Here is a 23,224-nt window from a genome sequence, read left to right as displayed (position 1 = left end):
TTAAGAGATTAAATAGCTAGGTGTTAATTGCCCTCAGGTTGATAACTGTTTGGATGCGAATATCCCAAGCCGACACTTGTGACATGACTAAGGGAGCTACCATTTGATTTTTATGGGGGGGCTAGGATGAAAAATTTTGTCCTGCTTTTTTTTTTAGTTGTAATCTCTGTCCTGCCTTTTTATTTTTTACTCTATTCGGTCCTGCCTTTTTTTTTACTAGTTTATCCTGACTTTTTTTACACCAATTGTCATCCTGCCTTTTTTTTTTAACAAGTTTCTCATCCTGCCTTTTTTTTTTACTCAAAACTCCTGTCCTGCCTATTTTTTTCAAATTTCATCCTAGCCCCCCCATAAAAATCAAATGGTAGCTCCCTAATACCACGTGTCTGCAATCACCAATATCGACATGGAAAAATGCAATCACAAAACAATTCGAAATCTACGTTTTGTATTACGAAATTTCAAAGATTGAAACGATTTTTATTTTTTTTAAAAAGGTCGTTTATTTGTGCAACTCTCTCTTTCTCTTCTGCAAGTTCTGGTAATACGAGAGCGAGAATTTTGGTTTAGAGCTAAAATAAGTTTAATACTTCTTTAAAAAGTTATCATAATTGGCTTAAGTTTATGTTTAATCCATTTAATGCATTAAAAGCGTCTTATTTATTCACAATCTCTTGTCAAACAATGTTTATTCTCGGACTCATTTTCGTAAATTTTACTACGGCCGCCATTGCACATTTTTGTGTAAACTACGGATCGGAACCGGACCAGATATGACAAAAATCCGCATTTTCACGATAATGACAACAGATGGACAGTAGACAGAAAAATTAAACCAAGAGAGAAAACTACGCATTAACAGACTATTTGTTAGATAACTTTGTTCAAAATACATATGACTGATGTAAAGATAAGAAACAACTGGGACTAATTCATTGAGTGGCATGAAACAATGAATTTCATAAACATGATAAAAAAAAGTTTTTAAATTGATTTTTTTTTTTTGCTTCTTTTTCTACTTAATCTTTACTTCATATAATATTAAAAGTAGTTAATTTTGTGTACTAGATAATTTAGTTTTGTATATATACAGGTTGCACTCATTCATTCATTTGACTTATTGTTGGGTATTAAACTGAAACCACATATTTATTTTTATTTGGCACAAGAGGAAAAAAATAATTCTGTAACTATAAATGAATAAAGAAGACATAAACTGAAACAACTGTTTTTGTGGTTATAGTTTAATTGTATTCTCAGTTATGAATTGACCAATATAAACTAAAACATATAAAGGAAATAGAGCATCAACGCGACGCGACAAACGACATTAAAAAAAATACAGTTATTTTTTTTTAACGCAAAATGTGATGCTATCCAAAATTTCTGGGGAGAACACTGAGTTTGTCCCATTTTGCCATTGCATTATCAATATTTCTTGGACTTATTAAGTTTTGGATGTCCCATTGGTGTCTTAATACTCTATTGTCATCATTAAATTTCAAACATATCTTTAATCAAGGCATTCAAACAAAGTAACCAGAGGGAAGCCAATCAATTTTGAAATGGATTGTATATATATACAATGTATTATAGAAAATGATTTTTCATGACAATACCCTATTTCAGGTTAAACTTTGAAGATAGTCGGCAGTAGGAGTCATTTATATGTGCCTTCATTCAGTAGGAGATGAATGGAACAGCCATGAACACAAAGATATCAACAGAAGAATTCATTTATATGTGCCTTCATTCAGTGTGGGTTAAATGGAACAGCTGTAGGCACTTAAAAATCAAATGCTTCTTATTGCTAATTTAGTGTTAAAGTATTGACCAGAGTACATTTTGTATGTACAGAAATATATAAAATGTTTTAAGTTAACGAAATTAGAAATACAACTAATTGCACTGTTAACCAGAGAAGAAAGAATTTATAATCATAACTAAGTTGGAGATTTGAAACAGATAGTCATGCAAAAAACATGAGATCTTTTACAACTAAACTGTTATATAAATGTCAGTAGGTCATGGGATATCAAGAAGATACTGTTTAATAACATTCAAATTAAAGAGGTTAAAATAAGGGGGGAGAGGTGCTGAAATCATATCACAAATTAAAGAAAACATTCGTGCAACAAACTTGCTACATAATAGAATTTCTTAATTATTATACATTAATACATGTTACTCAATCAGATACATCAAAATGTGTAATATACTGTATGTATCAGTTGGTTATTTTTGGGTTTTTCTTAACAAAAGTTAAATTTTGTCACTCTTTATTATAAAAGCTAAGAATGAAGTACTATTGAAAAGCAGCATGTAAGTTTTTCAATTTGATATATCTGATTTGCAAGTCAGAGTAAAAGTTATATAGAAACATAGTCTATATAGGCCTCTCACCGTTATTTTTCCAGTTATTCTTTCTTTCTGGCAATTCAGAACAATTAAAATAAATTACCTGAGCATTACTTTTTTTAATGTATTCAACTTATCACTTTTATGAGAAAATTCAATTCTCATAAATACCATAACATAAAGAAGTAAATGTGTCAAATTAGGCTGTTTCACAATAAAACATTTAAACATTGCAAAATGTTGAAATTGTATGGTTTGGTTTTTATGGGAGAGGGGTGTAGGATGAAAATAAAATATCAATACAATAACATGCATATTTTTCAATATTTTTAAAATGAAATTATAAACATGTATCCATTTTTTATTTTTTTTCTACTTCAAATAAAATATCATTGAGATATGAAAGAGTTAATATTCCGTTTTTTATTCACTTAATGGTTTCACCTTACACGAAGCAAGAGCATAATATTGATTACTGTGGCATAAATGTTACTTGGCTCTATATAGCTAATACTAAGCCATCTTAATTAACAGAAATTCTATACAATTAGAGCCAATAATGTTTAGCTTGAAAGAACTTACCCTTAAGGCCTCAAATAACTGAAGTCAATCCATAATGTATTTATTTTAAAAGAAATTTTGTTTCAAATTTATTTTTAAATATAAACAACATTTTAATACTTTATTTTTCTGCTTTCAATTAAAATTTTAAACTATCCTAAATATTCAGTTTTTACCATAATGATCCTTACTATTGCTCATATGCATTAACTCAGGAAAAAAACATGCAGAAAATAAAACTTCAGTAATTTAAATTGACTGCAACTAGAAATCCTATTTTCAATATCAAATTATTTTGATTAGGAACTAGCTATGTGCGCTAAAATGATCAGTGACAAACCACTTCATCTTGTACAGTGTAAGGTTTGTAAAACCTATAGGTTAATTTTATGTTTATACTACAAATGATAGCATGTCAGTGTTAAAATGTTCTTACTTTTGCTCTGGCTCCCATCTTGGAGGACACATCTTGATTTCTTCTGCTCTGTTGTAAAGTTCTCATCATTGGATCATGACAAACAATTCCTTCAAAGATAATATTTGTTAAATGATAATGACTTCATAATACAGTCGACTCTCGTTATCTCGAAGTCAGCCGGACCAGAGAAATATTTCGAGATACACATAGTTCGACTCAAACGAAAACCGGAAGTTTGACAGAACAAGGGACACAACTCTTGCTTAGCTTGGTAAAGCTAAAATAAATCCGGGTGAATATTGGAAGGGGATTGATATTCTGGTATCAGACCGATGTACTTGTATGTCAAGGTCTTTCATTATTATAATAACATTATTTTTACTTTTTCAATTGTTTCCGTTACAACCTTTTTCTATGGCTTTTATCCGAGAGAGTAATTTCCTATCGATAGTTCCGTTATTCAGGTCGTTTATAGTTGACAAAATTGTTTATTCTTGGATACAAGAGACTTGAGAAAATTTAGATTCCTCTTCATTTTGTTTTATCTCACTCTTTCTTTTCAAAAGAAAATACAAGATTAAAAGACGCCGATTGAGTAGTTTTTAGGTGATCATCAACGGAAGTCATAATCCTTACTTTATACACGCCCACGCTCATTAGTGTAAATCACAATTAATTGTTTTGTGTAAACATTTTAAATACTTTTTCATGAACATTAACAATGCATTACTAATTATTCATAAAAAAATCATAAAAGATAATCTTAGGTAAACACTCGTGGAAATAGCATGTCATAAATCAATACAGTGGTCAGTGACTGGAAATTTAATTACACGTGTATTGTCAGATTAACTCTTCAATCCATTTAAATGCCGGAGGTCATGTTTTGACATATGTGTACTATTTCGAGATAAATAATGAATTTTTAATGCTTTTGTTAACCTTGGGATCGTAAATTTAGTTCGACTCAACCGAAATTTCGACTCATCCAATTTCGACTCATCAGGAGTCGAATTACATACATTTATATGGAACAAAGTTCGGGACCACGTGAAAACTTCGACTCATCCGAAATTTCGAGTCAACCGAGTTCGAGACAACGAGAGTTAACTGTACAATTTTTTCATTGATGTTTCATGATATAAAATGAAATTTCATGCATACATTTCATGTCTCTGCTTTTCTTTTTAAATGCACTATTTTTGTTCAGAGTTCACATTTTTTAACCATATTTTCTAAATTGATGGTAAATATTGTAGTGTCAAAAGTATCACATTGAGTAAGATGCTGGTGGTTGAATAGTCCAATATTTTTGTAAATAATGGTATCCTCTTAATAAAAAATATAGATAAAGTGTCAGTTTTATGTGTTATAAGTACTAGGAACAAAAAAAGAAACAGAAATATTAATTTTCATTGATGAATATATCATTGTACTATTGTAATTTTGCAAATTTAAATAAATGGCAGCTACCCTGGAGGATAATGCACCAGAAATGTACTAGCTGAGGTAATGTTACTGAAGCTGTTAACAGATTTATACTAACCTGACATGCTCAGTAAATCTGAGATCATATTTGTTTTTATCTTGGAGTCCAAAGGGGAATCACTAGAAATAAAAAAAAAAAAAGAATACACTAAGTTGTCAGTTAGTGAGTAGAAAACTGTCAAGAAGAATATTAATCATAATCAACTGTATCCAATGAAATACAAAATAAGCACAATAGACCTATTAATATGAACACATATAAAATTCTTATTTTATCAAATCATAAAATAAGAAAATCCTTTTGAACAATTTTACGCATCATATGTCATTCTGTGTTTCAATAATTTATGTTTGTTGCTGTATGAAAATTAAAAATTAAGTATTATATATACCATGCTATTTACGAGTTAACATATTTCAACGACGAATCTGTAGGATGAGTTCGTTTAAATATGTTAATGAGTAAGGCGTGGTGTATATGTTGTGTAACATCATTGAAAAGTGGCCTGATGATTTTTTATCAAATAAAAAAAAACAGTGGGAGTGTCGTTCTAGCTCGCTGCTTAGCGCGCTCACGAGAAATTGATCCAGACAAGTTTTCGAAAATCAGTCGGTTCATTCATTGATAACATCTCTAAGAATGGCCATGAAATTTGAAGGCATAGATTTTAATTAAGGATATTGCTGGAACCAAGGACATAGAATTATCTTGATTAAAGTTCACTTGATTATCTGGGGCCTGAGAATTTTTAGAACAAAATAATACGGCTCTGATTTGTCATAAAAAAAAATCTTAAAAAAAGATTTTCCAAAAACCAATATGTATTGCATTTATGAAATGCATTAGCAAAAATTATCCGTTTCAGGTGTGAACAGCCCCCCCCCCCCCCCCCCCTCGAGAAAATTGTTTGTTCCTAAAACTGAAAGCATGGACAAGATGCCTTCTCTGTTTTTCATGAAACACTGGCCGACTTTTGGTTAAAATTTATGAAGTCATGCACGGAAGTCCCAGAAAGTAGAAATCCTATTTGTAAATATAACGAAATGCTTGTCCTCGGGCATTCACTGAACTGTCAACCACAAGGAGGCGTAAAACAAAGAGGCGGAGTTAAAATCATGGTTTAACATAAAAATTATCAGATTAAACCATAGTACAAGCTCCGCTTATCTACATGAAGTTGCAAGGACAAAGTACCTCATGATTCTTTTTTATGGAATAACATATCAATCTTTATATTAAACCATGGTTTTTCAGAAACCAAACTATTAATAAGATTATCACGTAAAAACTTCAAAGGAAAAATGCTGTATTATGTTACATTTTGTTTTAAATTAAAAAATTCATATAATTTATCACCTCCTACAGAATGGATAACAAGTCACAGAACGTTGACATAACAACATACATACCAAGCTAAGGACGGAGACAAGTTGACTTCTAGCACCCAAGGTTTCATGTTATCATCAATGAGAAGATCAAAACCATATAGTTCTGAAAACAGTGTCACAAAATATATAAAAAAACATTCATGTAGATGACATGATAGTTGAAAATAATATATGTACATGTGTATTAAAATGTCTAATGAAGACAATTATTAAATTTTGAATTGTTGTATTGGAAAAAATTCATTCAAGAACATAAAAATGCATAGTACGGGAAAAACAGAGTCAATGTCATTGTAAATATTGTCATCTTCTAAAAGAATATTGTCTTAAACTGAAATTTGCTTTTTTTTCAGAAGTAGGATATTGTAGTATTTTAAAAAAAATGTCATATTCTCATATAATTTACTCAAAATTTTCAACAAATGTGGAGAAAAACAAATGATTTCAACTTCAACATGTTCTAATTATGTTCTAGAAAGTCAGTGTTTATAAGTTACAGCGTCCTAGTTAATAACGGTAAAAAAATCCTTTAAATAGTCCTACAGGTTGATCAGAAAATTATAATAATTGTTGCTAACTTACCAAAACAATTTCCTCTATGAGGCATAAACATTTTACAGGCAGTGGCTATTGGAAGTTCTACTGAGATTATTGTTTTTATGATCACATCTTCAATCTTCATCATCAATGCTGTAAAATAAAACATTGTAGAATATTAGATATTGAACTCCATGTGATCTTTCATATTTAACCAAAATTGCCTAGTGAATTGATCTTGGGTACCTTATATGTAATCTCAGGTACCTCCCTTACATGTCCTTGATATATGATTACTTTTAAGTTATTTTCAATCTGCTTCTGATATCATTTCATATTTATGAAATTTGATATGAATTGATTTCTACTAACTTAAAAACATGTTTGATATCAAGAATCTCACCTTCTGTCAGATTCATTTATTTTGGTGGTTACTTATTTTCATGGATTGAAGATTTGAAACTGATTTCCTTTGATTTGCCAAATTTCCATATACACCTATAGGAAATTCATACTTTGTTGAATATTTAAATATGTGTTAGCCTAAACCAACCAAATCCATAAAAATTGGTATCCAACATATAATAATAATTCCACAAATGTAGTAGCTTTTGCCTTACATTCTAAGTCAATAATTCAACTGCTGTTTTTCCGACGTAGTCGGTATTAGTTTCGGTTTGTGCCCTTTGAACTTAAGGACGCTTAACTATGGCAACAGAATATGCATGCTCGAAAATCCTTTCTGTGATTGGACAAAATGCTGTCATGGTGGGTGATTTGGTTGTGTTTGTAAAAACGTCTCGTTAATTATACCGTGATGGAAAGCAAGTGAAAAACTATAAATATTTGAACTGATAGTTTTAAACATATACTCAAATTTAAATACGTCGGATATCTTTTTTAAAGATAGTTCTTGTTGTATTATAATCTCAGGTAACTTACCTGCCGTGTCCTTCCCATGAGATCTCAGATATCGTAGCAAGGCACCCAATGACCATTTGTTTCCATAATCTTCTACTTCTGGATCATCATTTCTACAATGAGACACAAATGAGTCACAAATACATAATACCATGTACAAAAAATCTTCATCAACACCAGAAACAACAAACAGAAATAATCATACTCAAGTGATCAAACTGCTGCAGATGTACAGACATAACAAAAAAAAGTCAGCATTTGAACTTGATCTGTAACTTGTCTGTTAAAACAATAAAAAATATATCAAATCAATATCTTCAAGCATGAAGATGAAAGTGTAAAAACCTGATTGCCAGACTGATGGATGGACAGACAGACGGACTTATAACCATTATTCAGATGACTATAGTATATATCGTACATGTTAAAATTAATTACATAGTTATACTTTTGGCTACAATATATTATAGACAGAATTTTATAGGATAACTAATACATTGCTGTTTTTCAAACTTACTTGACATAATCATCACTTTTCTTGTTGACACTGTAGTTTGTTAAATGCATACATTGATTGCGTATATGTCTATTGCTCTTCTCATATTTCACTGTAGCAAATCTGAAATTACCACAGAAACATGAACCTAAGGATTTAACAACTGTAGATTAAAGTATGAAAGAACTAAATTCTCTTTTATAAAAAGTACTATACATATATTTAAGAAGCATTCACAAAACTACAATTGGCTGAATACTGAAGTGTTATAATGAGTGAGAATTAGATATCAACCCAAGGTGTTCAATTTCAATATAATAATAATCATGCCTTTGGAAAAGAATATTCCTTAAAACAATTTTCTCGTCTTTGCATCTAAACCATATGACCTCATAAATCTGTGAACAGTGTAGAAAATAAACCTCATATACTTACAGGTGATACATGTGTTTTATAGATTATTGAAGAAATCACAAATCTCAATATCCAGGAAAGGTGGTTAAAGGTGGTTATGTAATTTTTGATTTATAGATTAGATAAAATGTAATTTATATATCTTTTGATCACATTTCTTTTTTTTCCATAATGACATGAAAGAATGAAATAACGTTCCACTTTGAAATGGAGAAATTCCTGAGCCTTTCCCTATGAGATTAAAACATCACTGTAGGATTTACCACAAACAGCAAGAAAGTTGGCTTTAAGAGTAAGAATGGGTTATTGCTTACTTCATGCTTCCTAAACCTATTCTTATACTTTGCCAGCTTGAGAGTATATATTTCATACCTTATATCTTTACAAGGAAGATATAATAATAGGATACATTTATGATAAAACTTACCTTGTAAGACCTTCTTCAAACAAATAAATAGTCAAAGGATCATACGAAGTCACACAAACATACAACCGGACATCAAATTTAAATCCTACAAACAAACAAAAAAGATATATTTATAGTTCATACTTTGTGCAGAAAAAGAATTTAGCAGAAAAAAATATTATATATATCATTTTTACATGGTTCCTTGTTTCAGGTACAATGCAATATATTAAAACTAATTTGACATTGAAGGGTTCATAAGCTCCTTTGACTCATTAAAAAAACAAAATATTTTTTTATTTTAAAACCAAAACCAGTTGTTATTTTCAGCAGTACATTAATGATGACCATCTCTTTCATTTTTCTCTCAACTATATGAAATTCACCAAATAAGTTTGGATAATTCAAAAGTCAGTTGCTATTTCATCTATCTGTAGTGAAAAAGGTATGACAGTTGGATTCATTTGTATATTTAAGATGAAGAACATCAATAAAACTCTTGGAGTCTTGACCTTGCATAATGAAAATTTCCTGTTTTCAGCAATATGTACATTTTCGCTTTAATCTTACTGCCTAATACATGCAAGATTAAAGACAGGGCTTGATACTCGAACTTATTAGGCAATGACATCATGTATAAGTGCTGTGATCTGCTTGCACAAGTCCATCCGCATCAATTTATAAATGAAATGCATGTGACATCATTCATACAACCAAAAAATTATCCTTACATTTTGTGTGCATTTACATGATTTCAACTTTATTTATACATATGTATAGACATTTTTTTGTTTTTTAAACTGGCATCATCAGCTTGAATATCAGTTTGTCCTAGTGGGTTTGCTTGATATTCTTGCTGATAAAGTCAGTCTCAAAAACAAAGTATATATTCTATACATATGTATAAATAAAGTTGGAAATCATGTAAATGTGACCATATCTTTTTATTTCATATAACAAAAGAATGAAAATCTAGGCACAAAAAAAACCCCACCAAAATAGAACTGCTGTAATAGATAAACTTACCATCTATCAGTAATGGATTGCCTAAATATTTACAAACAATTAAATTCTCATCAAGAGGAACTTGGTCAGGCTGAAAAATATACAAATGTGTCCATTGATAAGTAAGAATTTCAACATCTTTATGCACTTTTTGTTTTAATTTAAGGGCTTGTAAATATGCATGAATCATTAAATTAAGACTATTTTGTGATTATAAATATTATGTATAAGTTTCATAACATTTGGTTGAGGCAAACTAAAGTTAGAGAACATAAACGACAGTTTTAGCAATTTTTCATTTATAACTAAAGGGGTATAACTCAAGAATGGTAAAAGTGATTCAACCCAATTTCTACATTGATCTGTGTGATAATAAGCATTGTGGATAAGTTTCATAATATTTGGTTGCGGCAAACTAAATTTAGTAAAACGGAAACAAATAACTCAGTGATTTTTTTTATTTATAGAGGCATAACTCATGAACAGTAAACGTTATATCATCCAATTTAGAACTTGATCTGTGTTTTGTGGTAATAAGCATTGTATAAGTTTTATAGCATTTGGTTGAGACAAACTGAAGTTAGAAAGAGGAACCGAAAAAAATCAGTAAAATCAGATTTTTTTATGTTTTTAAAGGGGCATAACTAATGAATGGTAAAAACGCTGCCACCCAAATAAGAACTTGATCTGTGTTTTGTGGTAATAAGCATTGTGTATAAGTCTTATAACCTTTTATTAAGACAAACTAAAGTTACCGAACTGAAACCAATTTTAGGGACATATGTGAGGGACGGACAGGACAGACAAGGAATAGACTTAATCCCCCCAGTCAAAAATATTATGAAAGTTTCGACACAACTGAAGATAAGTTTTTGTTGCAGGAATTTTAGAGAAAAAAGTCCCAGAACAGAGAGTTAAAAACCTGTAAATACCGAATGTTTGGACCACCAACACTGCAATATATTAAAGGAAAACCACATCTATCTCATAATGGTTATACAGAGAACTGGAATTTGAATTTAACTCTGAATGATACTTTATCTAGTTTAACAGTAGACAATACTTTTATTATACATACATGATTTACAAGGAAGATACCTCGACCTCTGGATGAAGCCACTGGTTTAACGATCCATGTTCCTTTCTCTCTCAGGAAACAAGCTGTAAAATATTTAAAACAGATAAATAATGGTGCTTTGACCTAAAAAGAACAATGAAATAAACGAAAGTACACTTCAAGATAAATCAGGACAGCAAACTCAAAATTTCTCATTTCATTTCAACTTATGAGTTTGCATATCTTAAGTATCTTTCATTTCTCTTTTACTTAATACTTTTTCAAAATCTTCATAATAAAAAGAAAGAAAATAAATTATCACAAATAATTAAGCATATTACCATGCCACTGCATAGGCTAATGGTCATTTATTGAGGTTAAACAATAATATCGGAACCGTTAAGCAAAATGACAAGCCAAAGTCATACATTCAAAATTCCAAATTTGTATTTTCTATAATAATCTCTTACAGTAGGTTCTCTTAAATCTCTATTTTTCTGAAGAAAGGGATTTTTAAAATCAAATTTATCAAAATTGGCTTTAAAACTGATGAAAAATAAATACTAGACATGATAGGAAAACATTGTTAATTGCCCCTTCTTCCCTGTTTTTAAGCAATGGGACCACAATTCCCCAAATTACTAAGTGTAAAGAATTTGATCAGTATCTGCCAACTAATGAATAAGATCTTTTTGTAAAAATAATGAATGTCAGCAAATGAACAATGATACCAATACATAAATATAATATGAGCCCAAAGATTAGCTATGGGATCATTTTTTTTAAGGCTACCACACTGAACAACTATAAAATGTATATGTCAAAATGTGGTATATTTTTTTTTACTACTACGTATACCACAAATTATGCACAACTCTAAAATAAATATGTCTAAATGTTTCAAAACAAAATTCTTTCCAGAAAGAATTTAATGTTTACCATGCATAATTTATTAACTTTACACAGTACAAAATAATTATTCAAACAGTTATCGATTTAAATTGACTAAATGTCCTATCTCAATCCTTTAATCCAATTATCGTGGGTTAAACACATTCACAAGATTACATATATTAAAACTTTTATCAATTATTTATTCTTTTACAATTTACAGTAACTCCAAAATAAACAAAAGAGTGATTTATTAAAGTCAGATAATTTGTTGAGATATAAATTAGGATCTACTGACTTTCAATTTCAAATACTACAAGTGTGTTTCTAGGGTAGTAAGAGACAATCAAGTACAAATGTATTACCTGTGAAAAAGGACATAGTCCTTTGGCTAGCCATGTAAAGCAGTCTTACTTATTATCTATATTTAACTTATAAAATAATTTTGATTCCAATAAATAAGAAAAATCATTTTTTATTCTTTTACTTTTTAAATTGACAGTTTAAAAATCATTTACAATAACCAGAAAAATAAAGTATCATTGTCTTTATGATTTAGGCTACACAAATAAAAATAATCAGGTTAACCTAATTTATAGCATAATTTGTGTTGAAAGGTAAGCTGAAATACAGAATTGCTCCCAATGATGGTCATATTCTCATGCATTTTATCTATGGTGTCTAAAGAAACACAGTCACTGTTTGTTTCAGTTAAGTTTTTTTTTATCTTATTGATGTATTATCTAAATAAAATGATAATTATTTCTACATGAAGTCCAAGAAGATTGACATGTCAGTTTGTTTTTAATCTTATATGTAATATGTATAAGTTCTTACCACAAAAGTCTTGATATTCACTGGGAAGAATGAAACTTGGAGGAATGAAATCGAAATGTTTCACACCCTGAAAAAAGTCAAATAAAAATTAACAGAACTATTATACACATAAATGCTTTCCAAATACTGATGTTTTAATGCTTTGCAAGTATTTCATTTTTATACAGTACTGACTTTTTGCTTCTGTTATTCATGAAAACGAAATACAAAGCCAAGCTATACACAACCATTGTTCTGTCTATAATTTTGTTATTTATAAAATCTGATATTACAAATCATAAACCAACTATACCAATTAATCCTAAAAACTGAAATTATGATCATTCTTCAATCATGAATATGGAAATATAATTTCAAAAAACTCTATAAAGATGAGTAAATATTCTGTCTTTACATATTTGATTTTTTTAGTGTGTGTCATGCTATGAATTACCTTAATTTGCTGCATTCGTTGAACATTTTTGAACAATCTGTCCTTCCTTGTGATTTCGTATGAGCGTGGGAAATGATTGATTTTCTGAAATTCTGTGAGACCTCTTAATGTAAATGGTTTGAGATGAGAACCAGTCCACATAACATTAAAATCAGAACTGTTTGGATGAACCTAAAACATGGAAATATTCTACAGTTAACAAATTATCTATTACACCTTCTTGAATTAGATTTAATGAAAATAGTGTCCTGAAAAGTCTTAAGAAACATTAAAATTTACCAACCTACAAATAACAAGAATTTAAGAGTATAAATAACATAATAATAAATAAATAATTCTGAATAAAGATCGCTGTCAAAGACAATTTTAATTGCATGCTAAATTTCTAGCACTAATTCAATTTACCAATAAATTACTTGACATTTAAAAAATTGAAGAATTATTGCTAAAACATCTCATTTTACATACCTCGTGAAAGCCATGGAAATTCAGAATGTTTCTGACAACTTTAGTTTCTGATCCTCCAAATTTATAGGCTAAATGGTATCGCTCTGAAATAAAACACATAATCAATTTATATTGTGTCCAATGTAACTTTTATTTGACAAATTAAATAAGAAAATTATATAATTATTATAAAAAGCAGTTTTTTTTCTATGCAAGGCAAAATTAAAACATGTAGGTGTTTTAATAATTGTAATCTTTTTTCACAAGTTGTAAAAGTATGCATGTTTACCATTAAATATATACATTGTACAATTACTTACATTTAAATAAATTTTAGTGAGTAAATAAAGTAACATAAGGCAAATTTATAAATTTATATGAAAAATTCACTCTTTGTTATAGTAATCTTTTATAAGTAGTCAATTTAAATGTACAGGATACAAATGTGACATAAAGGATATCGATGAAGGATGGCTATGTCCAGTGGCAAATAAATACATCTTCAGGACAAGAACATGGTAATGGAATATTAAAGTTATCTTGATTTGTACTTGTCAGACACACTGAGTCTGTGTGAAAAGATGTATAAACATTCAATAAGCATGTAAAGTATACACCACAAAATGATTTTCTTCATTTTAATATACCTCCAACTGTCCTTTGATTTGTCTTTTTATGGAGTACAACATCTGCATTAAATGTAATGACTGGAGTCTTTTTACCATATCCTGTCCATTGAATGTTTAATTGTTCTTTATTCCTGTTAAAGAACAAAAATATTTTTGGGTTTATTTCCATTAAAAGAAGATGATTACAAATAAGTTCTATAATTTAATCCTCATTTAGCTGGCTTAAATTAGTTTAAATTGGAAACTACTGCAAATATTATTTCAATGTATTTCAAGATAAAACAGCAATAACATTTAATTTTACTTCATTTTCTGCATAAAACTTTGAAGAATAACAGTCATCTAGTGACAACAAAGAAACTTTCTCATCCAAGCTTTGTTAATTTCTTTCACTATTTAACAAAGCTTTTGCAGTTTATATAAAAAAAATCTTTAAGTTTATCTTTATTTTGCAGCAGCTGTTATAAATTATGACTAGTGCCTTTCACAATCGTATTATTTTTTTTTACAGGTAAGACAAAAAATTCAAAGCTTATATTTCTTTTACTATATTTCCATGTGATTTGTAAACTTGAGAATGATTTAGCATTGTGTAAATAACAAAATTGATGCTACATACTATAAAGGAAGTAAAAATGTTGAAAAAGATGCTAGTTAAATATTTATTGGTAAACTGTTACTGGTAGATAAAGTAAATTATTTTGTAATTAAAAGGTGTGATCATTGTGTGTGATGGATAACACTTTGTTGTGTAGAAATAAATGTCTAGTAAGATAAAATGTACATGCACTACTGTTAGTTAAAATTTTATTGTTACAAACCTTTTATAATACCTAAAATACAATTTAAAAAGTTGCAGGACCAGACAGTCAATTAAAAACAAACATAAATAATTTTGTACTTAATAAAATCGTCTTGACAGGTACATTATATACATACATGTGTACATACATAAAGCATATATGTGCATTTAATTGATTGATTGATGGTTGCTTAACTTTCAATGGCAAATATTGAATGCATGTTTAGGACAAATGTGCATAGAATATGAAAGGCATACATAATTGAGGCAAACATAACAGCAGGTGAGTGACCGATCTGAAAATGTGTCACACTGTTTGGGTTACAAACTAGAAGCTTGAAACCAAATATCAAGAAGCTCTGATTCGATGTAGCAGATTAAATTAAGTAATACAGTATGCATCAATTTCAATAAGAAGAGCATACATGTATGTGGCAATATACCCCACTCAATTGAGCAGGGGAATAAGTATATTTACTGTAAGCAGCACTCCGAACTTATCCCACTTATTAGGAGAATGATCATTAGATCATGCAGGTATTTATTGTTTTGAAATTATACAACATATATAAGGTATCACATCTTTTTCATTAATACAACAGTTGTCGTGTATAAACTGGTTCTTGGTCATCTGAGACAATCATGTGACCTATAGTTGTTAATTTCTTGTTATTTTGGTCTCTTGTGGAGAGTTGTCTCATTGGCAATCATACCACATCGTTTTTTTTATATGGTCAACAACTGAGTGAAGTGTAACTCAAATCTTAACAAGAAGTACAGAAATAAAGCAACAACAAAATCTAAACTACATGTACGACATTGAATATATCACCTTGTCATGCTTGTGTTAACACCTTGCAATAATTACATTAATTATCTAGACTTACTCTTCTTCTTCAGATTCATAATCTGAATCTCTGTCTGTGTTTTCACTACCCTCACTGTGTTCCGATGGTGTACCTGATCCATTGTCTGACATTTTATAATCTTTTGTTTGAATTAGGAATCTTCCATTACAAGTTCATCTTTCTTCTTGCTATGGCAGTCCAGTATGATCCCATTAAGTTCTTATTTCTCATACCTTACATTCTCGCTTAGTTTTGTCTGCAATGAAATACCATAAGTAAAAAATACTGCTGGATAATCATGATAAATAAATAATATTTACTGCACTAACTTTTCAATGATTATAACAAATTTATCCCACATTTCTTCATCAACTGTCCATATATTTTGTATAAAACTGGATACAGTACTTTGTGTAAGTCTGTGTTACAGGAAAACTTACAAGTAAAACTGAATGTACCAGCAAGTTATCTAAAATTGTTTTCTACCTACAATGATATTAGATCTTAAGGTTTTTTAGAAGAGCTAGCCAGGACAGATTAATGAAGTGTTTTTTGTCGGTAGTCACTTTACTGTTAGTCCTTAAATATTTCAGGGGTTTGGTTAGCTTTCTTTTCTATAATTCTATCTCTGTTTTATTAACAACTGGTAGTTCCGGCCATTTTGTTTTCCCCCGCCGGGCCACTTCCAGTGTCCCAGTAGCCCGGCCGGGCCTATGACGTCATTTTGGGGATAGAAATACGTAAGCTCTAGGGTTCTGGGCAGTCTACACTAAGGATTTGAAATGAGCAGACGCTCATACTTTGGCTTGTAAATTATGGAACCTTTATTTATACAAGTAGACTAGCCACCACCGTATATTTATTTATGTAAACTTACGTTCAACCATTTATATGTCTTTAAAATAAACATCTTTATGTTTACATGTTTTACGTAGTTTGTCCAATATCCCAGAACTTGGGTAGACAACGGGAAAACGAAGCCAGTGGAAACTTCCACTCCCGTTACATTGGAAAAAGCAAGACTATGCCATCCTACATTCCGTTGGCGGCGTCCACAAATATTCACTCTGTGGTTAAAGTTTTTGAAATTTTAATAACTTTCTTAAACTATGCTGGATTTCTAACAAACTTATAAGATAGTATCCAGAAGGAAATTTTGTAAAAATAAAATTCCATTTTTTCTGTATTTATACTTATAAAAGGACTTAGTTTTTCTGCGGGGAAACATTACATTCACTCTGTGGCAAAAGTATTTTAAATTTTAATAACTTTCTTAAACTATCCTGGTTTTGTACCAAACTTGGACAGAAGCTTGTTTATGATCATAAGATAATAACAAGAAGTAAATTTGGTAAAAAAAATTAATCCATTTTTTCTGTATTTAATTTCACTTTTAATTGGACTTAGATTTAATAATTTTCTGCCAGGAAACAACACATTCACTCTGTGGTTAATTTTTTTTTAAATTTTAATAACTTTCTTATACTATTTTAAATTTGTACCAAACTTGGACAGAAGCTTGTTTATGATCAAAAGCTAGTATCTAAAGGGAAATTTTGTTAATATTTTGTACCTGTGTGTCTGTATTTTACTTATAAATGGACTTTTTTTTCTTCCAGTTAACTGACATACAGTCTGCAGTTAAAGTTTTTAAAACATTTATTAGATTCATAAACTATCCTGGATTTTTACTAAACTTGGACAGAAGCTTCTTACAATCAAAAGATAGTATCAAGAGGAATATGTTCATTGATTTTTTTCCTCATTTTTGTTGAGAGTGCTATTTACAGCAAAAGTAGGCGAAACTCTGGGTTCCGCGGAACCCTTACAATTTTTTTTTATCAAGTCTTTTACAAAATGTAAATACATTCATAAAATGTACCAGATTCAGTCTATTTATCCTGATGTATGCTTTCTCTAAGTGTTGTCAATAAATATCCAATAGTAAGAAAATAATGCATCTATTATGGTTGTCAATATGTATAATTGATTAATGTTCTATCTCTGGAACAGCTTAATAATACAATGTAAAAAAAAAATTATTATTTTCTTTGAAAAACTAGTGTATTACATGTATGTAATATGGCTAAACCAATGTAGCCATCTTAGCTCTCATAAATGTACTAATTGTGTCTTAACAAAAAACTATTTCCCAATGCCTATATTATAAACAATTAAGGCCACACCAATTTAATTTCTTGTTCTACGGATTTTTGGACTTCAAAATTTGGGGCGAGCGAGCGATTTGAAAATTTAAATAAAAAAATATTTAATTTGCAAATTTTTGAGGCGAAGCTTGAAAAGAAGAGGCGAGCGATTATAATTTTTTTTTGTAAACATAAAATAGTAGGTTTTGACAATATTAAAGCTTGATTTATCACTTGTACTTTGACATTTCTTTAATTTCTGAAGTATTTTTTCCCTGTTCACCAAGAAATAATTAAATCTGGTCTATGTATGACATGTATGTGTGACTGAAAATGAAACAATTCTCCATCCAAGTCATAATCAGTTTGGGAACAACCCTTTAATGTTATAAATATCCCTTTTACATATTTTATGAGGGATCAATATAAGTTATAATATATTTGTTTATACAAAAGGGCTCATATTTTCTCAAAGAACTATATATCTATCTGGTACTAAATGGTCAAAACATGTCCAAGAATTTTGTAATATTCCTGGACTTTAACCATGTTAACACATTTACTTTAACAGTTTAATATTATTCAAAATAAGTGGACCCCTCTTTTAGAAAAAGTTGTTTAAAATATGATGTAACTCTCCTCTTTTTGAGTACAAAATTCTAAGTTTTCAAAGGTTTTGTATAGGCTAACTATACAAATCCTTGGTATTTCTATTTTCTTTTCTACATCAGTAAAATGACCCTTTGTCCATGTTGTCTGAGGGAGGGTTGTTCTCAACCTGATATAAATAACAAACACAGGTCAAAGTACGGCCTTTTACACAGGGCTTTGATACAGACCAAACAGCAGGCTAGAAAGGAACCAAAATAATTAGCGTACACAATTCGAACAGGAAAACCAACGGTCTAATTTATATATCATGTATATCCGAACGGGAAAATACCAATGAACAACATTACCAAACGATAACTGCTGAACGACAGGCCCCTCAATCAATCAGGACAGGTGCATAAACATGCAGAGGCTATGGATAGTTTTGTTTCGCCAGCATACAATATAATTGCAGTTGAAGGCAAACCTTCAGAAGTTCTTTGTACTTTATTCTAACAACAAACATGTTTTGATAGGGAATATAAGTAAGGGGAAAGTAACCAATTTTTTGTTCTTTACTCCGGTATTTCCGCTGATATAGATTTATATCGGAGATACAAATCCTTGATCGGAGCACTCCCGCTTTGGATAAGTAGGTTTCATGCTGAAACAAATATTCTCACAGATATTTACGAAGTGTGCTGGGATGCTTTTATGTTTAAAATCGTTATATACAGGTTAGACTGTGATTTTAAAAACAAATGTATCTTTTTATAATGTTTACACAAAAAAAACGGTGCGGGAAATGGATATGATTACATTTCCGGATGCGGGAAGCGGGAATATAAAAAAAATCTGTTTTGAAAAAAATAGGTGCGGGCGGGTCCGTCGAACAAGGAATCAAATTGGTGTGGCCTAATGATAAAAATGTGCCAAATTTGAATAAGAATAAGGTCACAAATTTATAAAAGAGAACAGGACTGGTTGGACCATTTGAGTATAATACTCGTTTGGTTATTAACAGGCCAGACCATATGAGTATTTGGACCATATAGGTATATTTTTTTTAAATTACATTATAAAAGTTTCAATAATACAAAAACTTTATCTAAAAAAAAGATGGTAACATGACAATTTGTTATTTTTATAATACAAATACTACGTAAAAATTAAATATTGATGTCATAGTTAGTTTTCATCGTTAATTACATTCTTACATGTAGGCTTGGGTGACATTTACTTCCATACGGTATCATAGTTTTTTTGCATTTGCAAGTCTTGGTTGTGCACGATCCTTTTCATTTACACCTTTTGTTTGTGAGTGAAAAGCTAGCCTTTTAGTAGCTCTGCGTACAGTGACACAGAGGTCTTGGGCCATTCCGATGTCTACGGTGTTTTTTTAAAAGCTCTAGATCTCAAATATCGTAACATGACTGCAATACATCATATTCACAAACCACTTAAATAAACTATGTTACTTTCCAGTAACTTCTTAATTGTGTAATGTTGTTCAGTTCATTAAGAAATTTTTGACATTTATTATTTTTAAGTCGAAATATTGCCATTAACTCGTAATAACCGTCGCTAATGACCATAAGTATAAAATGTGTTTATTATAGTATTGACAAGTAAGTAAAATTAACTAGGTGAAATTTCTAATTTTTATTTAGCTTATCTTTTTATTATAATAAATATAATAATAAAATTACCTATATGATGACGTCTTTTTGATGAATGGTCATACCATATGAAGAGTTTAGAAGTATTAAAAGTAAACTGTAACAGAGTGTTAATTACCCCGACCATACGCGTACGGTCGGACCATATGAGTATATACCCATATGGTCATGACCATATGCTTTCGGTCCAAATATTCATATGGTCCGGAACATATACATGTAAATATGGGTTATATATCATTGAGAGAGCAACCGAATGACAAAAACCTTGAGTGAAATTGAGATGGCAAAAGTCTTTCACTAGTATAGATTGACTCATTATTTCATCTTGTATGTACGTTTTATTTTCATTCCATTGATTTCATTTTTTTTTTGTATAGCAATAGGGTATTTGAAATTAAAGATTTGAAAGTCTATGAACATTTTTGATTATTCTAACTTCAGTTAATTGACCTCTAGGGTTGATTGATTGGTGTAGAATAACACATTAAGCACTATTTTGCTTATAGGTGGCAGTCAGTTTGTACCTGAAAAGAACTTCCAACCTTCAAAATAGAATAGCTCTAGGTTAAGAGTTCAGTTTAAATAAGGGTTTGGTTTAAATTAAGTTAGGTTTTTTGGTTAAAACTAGCCAGTGTTACAATTACAATGTATGTATGGGTAAGCCCAGGTTGGAGCTAGGATGTGTGAAATGTACATGTAACTCTGCAGTGGGTGGGACCACAAAAAAAGTAGAAGATTCAAAGTTGCTCTGTAAGCCAAAAAAGTGTCCCATGAAATTGTGTCCTCTAGAACATTATTTCACAGTTCAGCCGTGAAATTTTGTTCAAGGGACAAAATATCACATTTGTAAACCATAAAATAGTGTCTCCCTTAGTGAAAAATTGTCCCTAGTACTTGCACATAATTTCATGGATGTTATATAAAAATATGTCACAAAGGACAATATTTCATAGTGTAGCTATTTTTTTCTGTCCCTATTGAAGGGAAATAATTTAGAAATCATTGAAATGTTTTAATCAATTAGTTTTAAAATAATAGTTGAAATTTAAATAAAGACAACACAGATGTGAACAAAAATGGAAAGTGATGAATATAAACAGCTGTATAATTATGTGTGATGGTCAATACCCTCCAGTATTTGAAAATAATGATAGATCATTTAAAAGGAAGGCAAAGCAGTTTCACATTAAAAACAATGAAATGTATTATATCAATGTTGACAAAAAACAACAACACAAGAGCAAACATTAAAACTTGATATTCAATCATAATTGCAATCAAGCATTTATGAATATTATTCCTGACATTTTTGATTTTGTTAAAAAGGATAATTCAAAGATGTTAAAACAATTCATAGATTCCTATTGCTTATTTAAATACAAATGTCAATTTAGTCTTATTATTTTTTGTTAAATAAATTTTTTGGTATAAGACAAGACTTTTATGCAATATGGACATGATTTTACTATGAAAAAATGTCCAATGAAGGTCACAATAGAATCTCTTGCCAAGGGACACTTTTACATAGAGGTGGACAATATTTTATAATAAAATTATGTCCTGGACCAAATTTCATAGATCATGTCTGTGAAATTTTGTTCATGGGACATAATTTTATGGGGGACACTATTTAATCCTACAGCTCAAGTCAAAGTTGTTTTCACTACAAATTGTTTGTTTCCTTTAACTCCCATTTATTCATTTAGATCACTAAACAACCTTTTAGACTTTTATTGTAATAAACAAACAATTTTCGAAAAAAATAAACAAAAGATTGATATCAGAAATAATTAATTATTCATTATTTTCAATGCATTACATTTTCAAAACTCAGGCAATTACATCTCAATTCTATCCTTGAAACAATGAAATGTGTTTATTTTACTATATTTTGCTTACTGGCAGAAATCAAAGAAAACGAAAATATTGACATTATCATGTTGTCATGGCATCAATCAACTATCTCTGAAACGGAAGTAGAAAAAAAACATTGTTCAACATAGCTAACATTGTTTTATGTATTGTTAACTTTGTATAATCGACATCAATTTGATAATAAAATACGGAACGTAAACAATTTAATATTTAAAAATGATTCCGACGGTTTTGATTTTTGAAAAATATAAATGTGTCCCACTGACAATGTCGCTGTTGTCGGTCTTTTGTCCTGACAACTTAGAAAATCTGTTTCGTTTACTAGTTGGGTTGTGAGCTTTTCCTTACTATTTCAATGTTCATCATTTTCAATTTATATTGAATAAAACTTACTGTGAACCACAGACAAGTTCCCTCTGATTGAGCGAGTTGGGACAAGCGCACTGCAAACAATAAAAGTCAAGTACGGAATTGAAATGTATTGTAAATCCGGAATTTTGCGTTCGATTTCTCGTTGCAGGTAACCCTGTTTTAAATCGTTTTCTGCATCTATTACCGTATATTCATTTTTTTTTAAATTTTGGAACAATAATACAATAATGTTTCAAAAACTCTGATTTAAGGATCTTTTTTCTAATTTTGAAAATGCAGTGATTTCATTTGCCTCATATGGTTGGTGGCCTTCGGCTGCTGTCTGTGTGAGCCAAACTTGATTTGTTCCTGTGAAAAAAGTTCCAGTGGAACAAATATCACAGGAATATGTTCTGGGAGAACTTTTTCACAGATGATTTCTATATAATTTATTCCATCTCTATAAAATAAGTTCCACACTTTACCTGGTGAAATAAGTTCTGGGTTTGTGAAATTTGTTCCTTACCTGGTGAAATAAGTTACTTGTCTGTGAAATATGTTCCACTGGTTTAACTAGTTATCTTATATACTGAGCATTTATCATTAGTGAGTTTAAAGTTATCATTCAAGTGCATTATAAA

General features: G+C 29.9%; 1 protein-coding gene across 50 annotated transcripts in view; it reads right to left on the bottom strand.

The window, feature by feature from the left end:
* The window catches only part of LOC139517232 (tubulin polyglutamylase TTLL5-like), a 56,311-nt gene extending 33,583 nt beyond the window's left edge, over positions 1-22,728 (bottom strand). For 26 of the 50 annotated variants that reach the window (XM_071308014.1, XM_071308036.1, XM_071308018.1 and 23 more), the window contains exons 1-15: positions 22,626-22,728; positions 15,977-16,193; positions 14,306-14,418; positions 13,680-13,762; positions 13,212-13,382; positions 12,779-12,845; positions 11,072-11,154; positions 10,015-10,084; positions 9,010-9,094; positions 8,190-8,291; positions 7,694-7,785; positions 6,797-6,904; positions 6,236-6,317; positions 4,884-4,945; positions 3,356-3,444 (exon numbers count right to left, since the gene is read on the bottom strand). In XM_071308014.1, coding sequence (XP_071164115.1) covers positions 3,356-3,444; positions 4,884-4,945; positions 6,236-6,317; positions 6,797-6,904; positions 7,694-7,785; positions 8,190-8,291; positions 9,010-9,094; positions 10,015-10,084; positions 11,072-11,154; positions 12,779-12,845; positions 13,212-13,382; positions 13,680-13,762; positions 14,306-14,418; positions 15,977-16,068 — 1,299 coding nt within the window. In that variant the 5' untranslated portion in view covers positions 16,069-16,193; positions 22,626-22,728. Of the gene's footprint in view, positions 1-2,403; positions 2,431-2,940; positions 2,959-3,355; positions 3,445-4,883; positions 4,946-6,235; positions 6,318-6,796; positions 6,905-7,693; positions 7,786-8,189; positions 8,292-9,009; positions 9,095-10,014; positions 10,085-11,071; positions 11,155-12,778; positions 12,846-13,211; positions 13,383-13,679; positions 13,763-14,305; positions 14,419-15,976; positions 16,194-22,625 lie in introns of all 50 variants that reach the window. The other 24 variants (XM_071308013.1, XM_071308016.1, XM_071308024.1 and 21 more) reach the window with 3 other exon arrangements.
* Positions 22,729-23,224: the final 496 nt, after the last annotated feature.

Source organism: Mytilus edulis, chromosome 3, assembly GCF_963676685.1.
Source record: "Mytilus edulis chromosome 3, xbMytEdul2.2, whole genome shotgun sequence".
Classification (NCBI taxonomy): Eukaryota; Metazoa; Mollusca; class Bivalvia; order Mytilida; family Mytilidae; genus Mytilus; species Mytilus edulis.
This window is presented reverse-complemented; position numbering and strand designations above follow the sequence as displayed.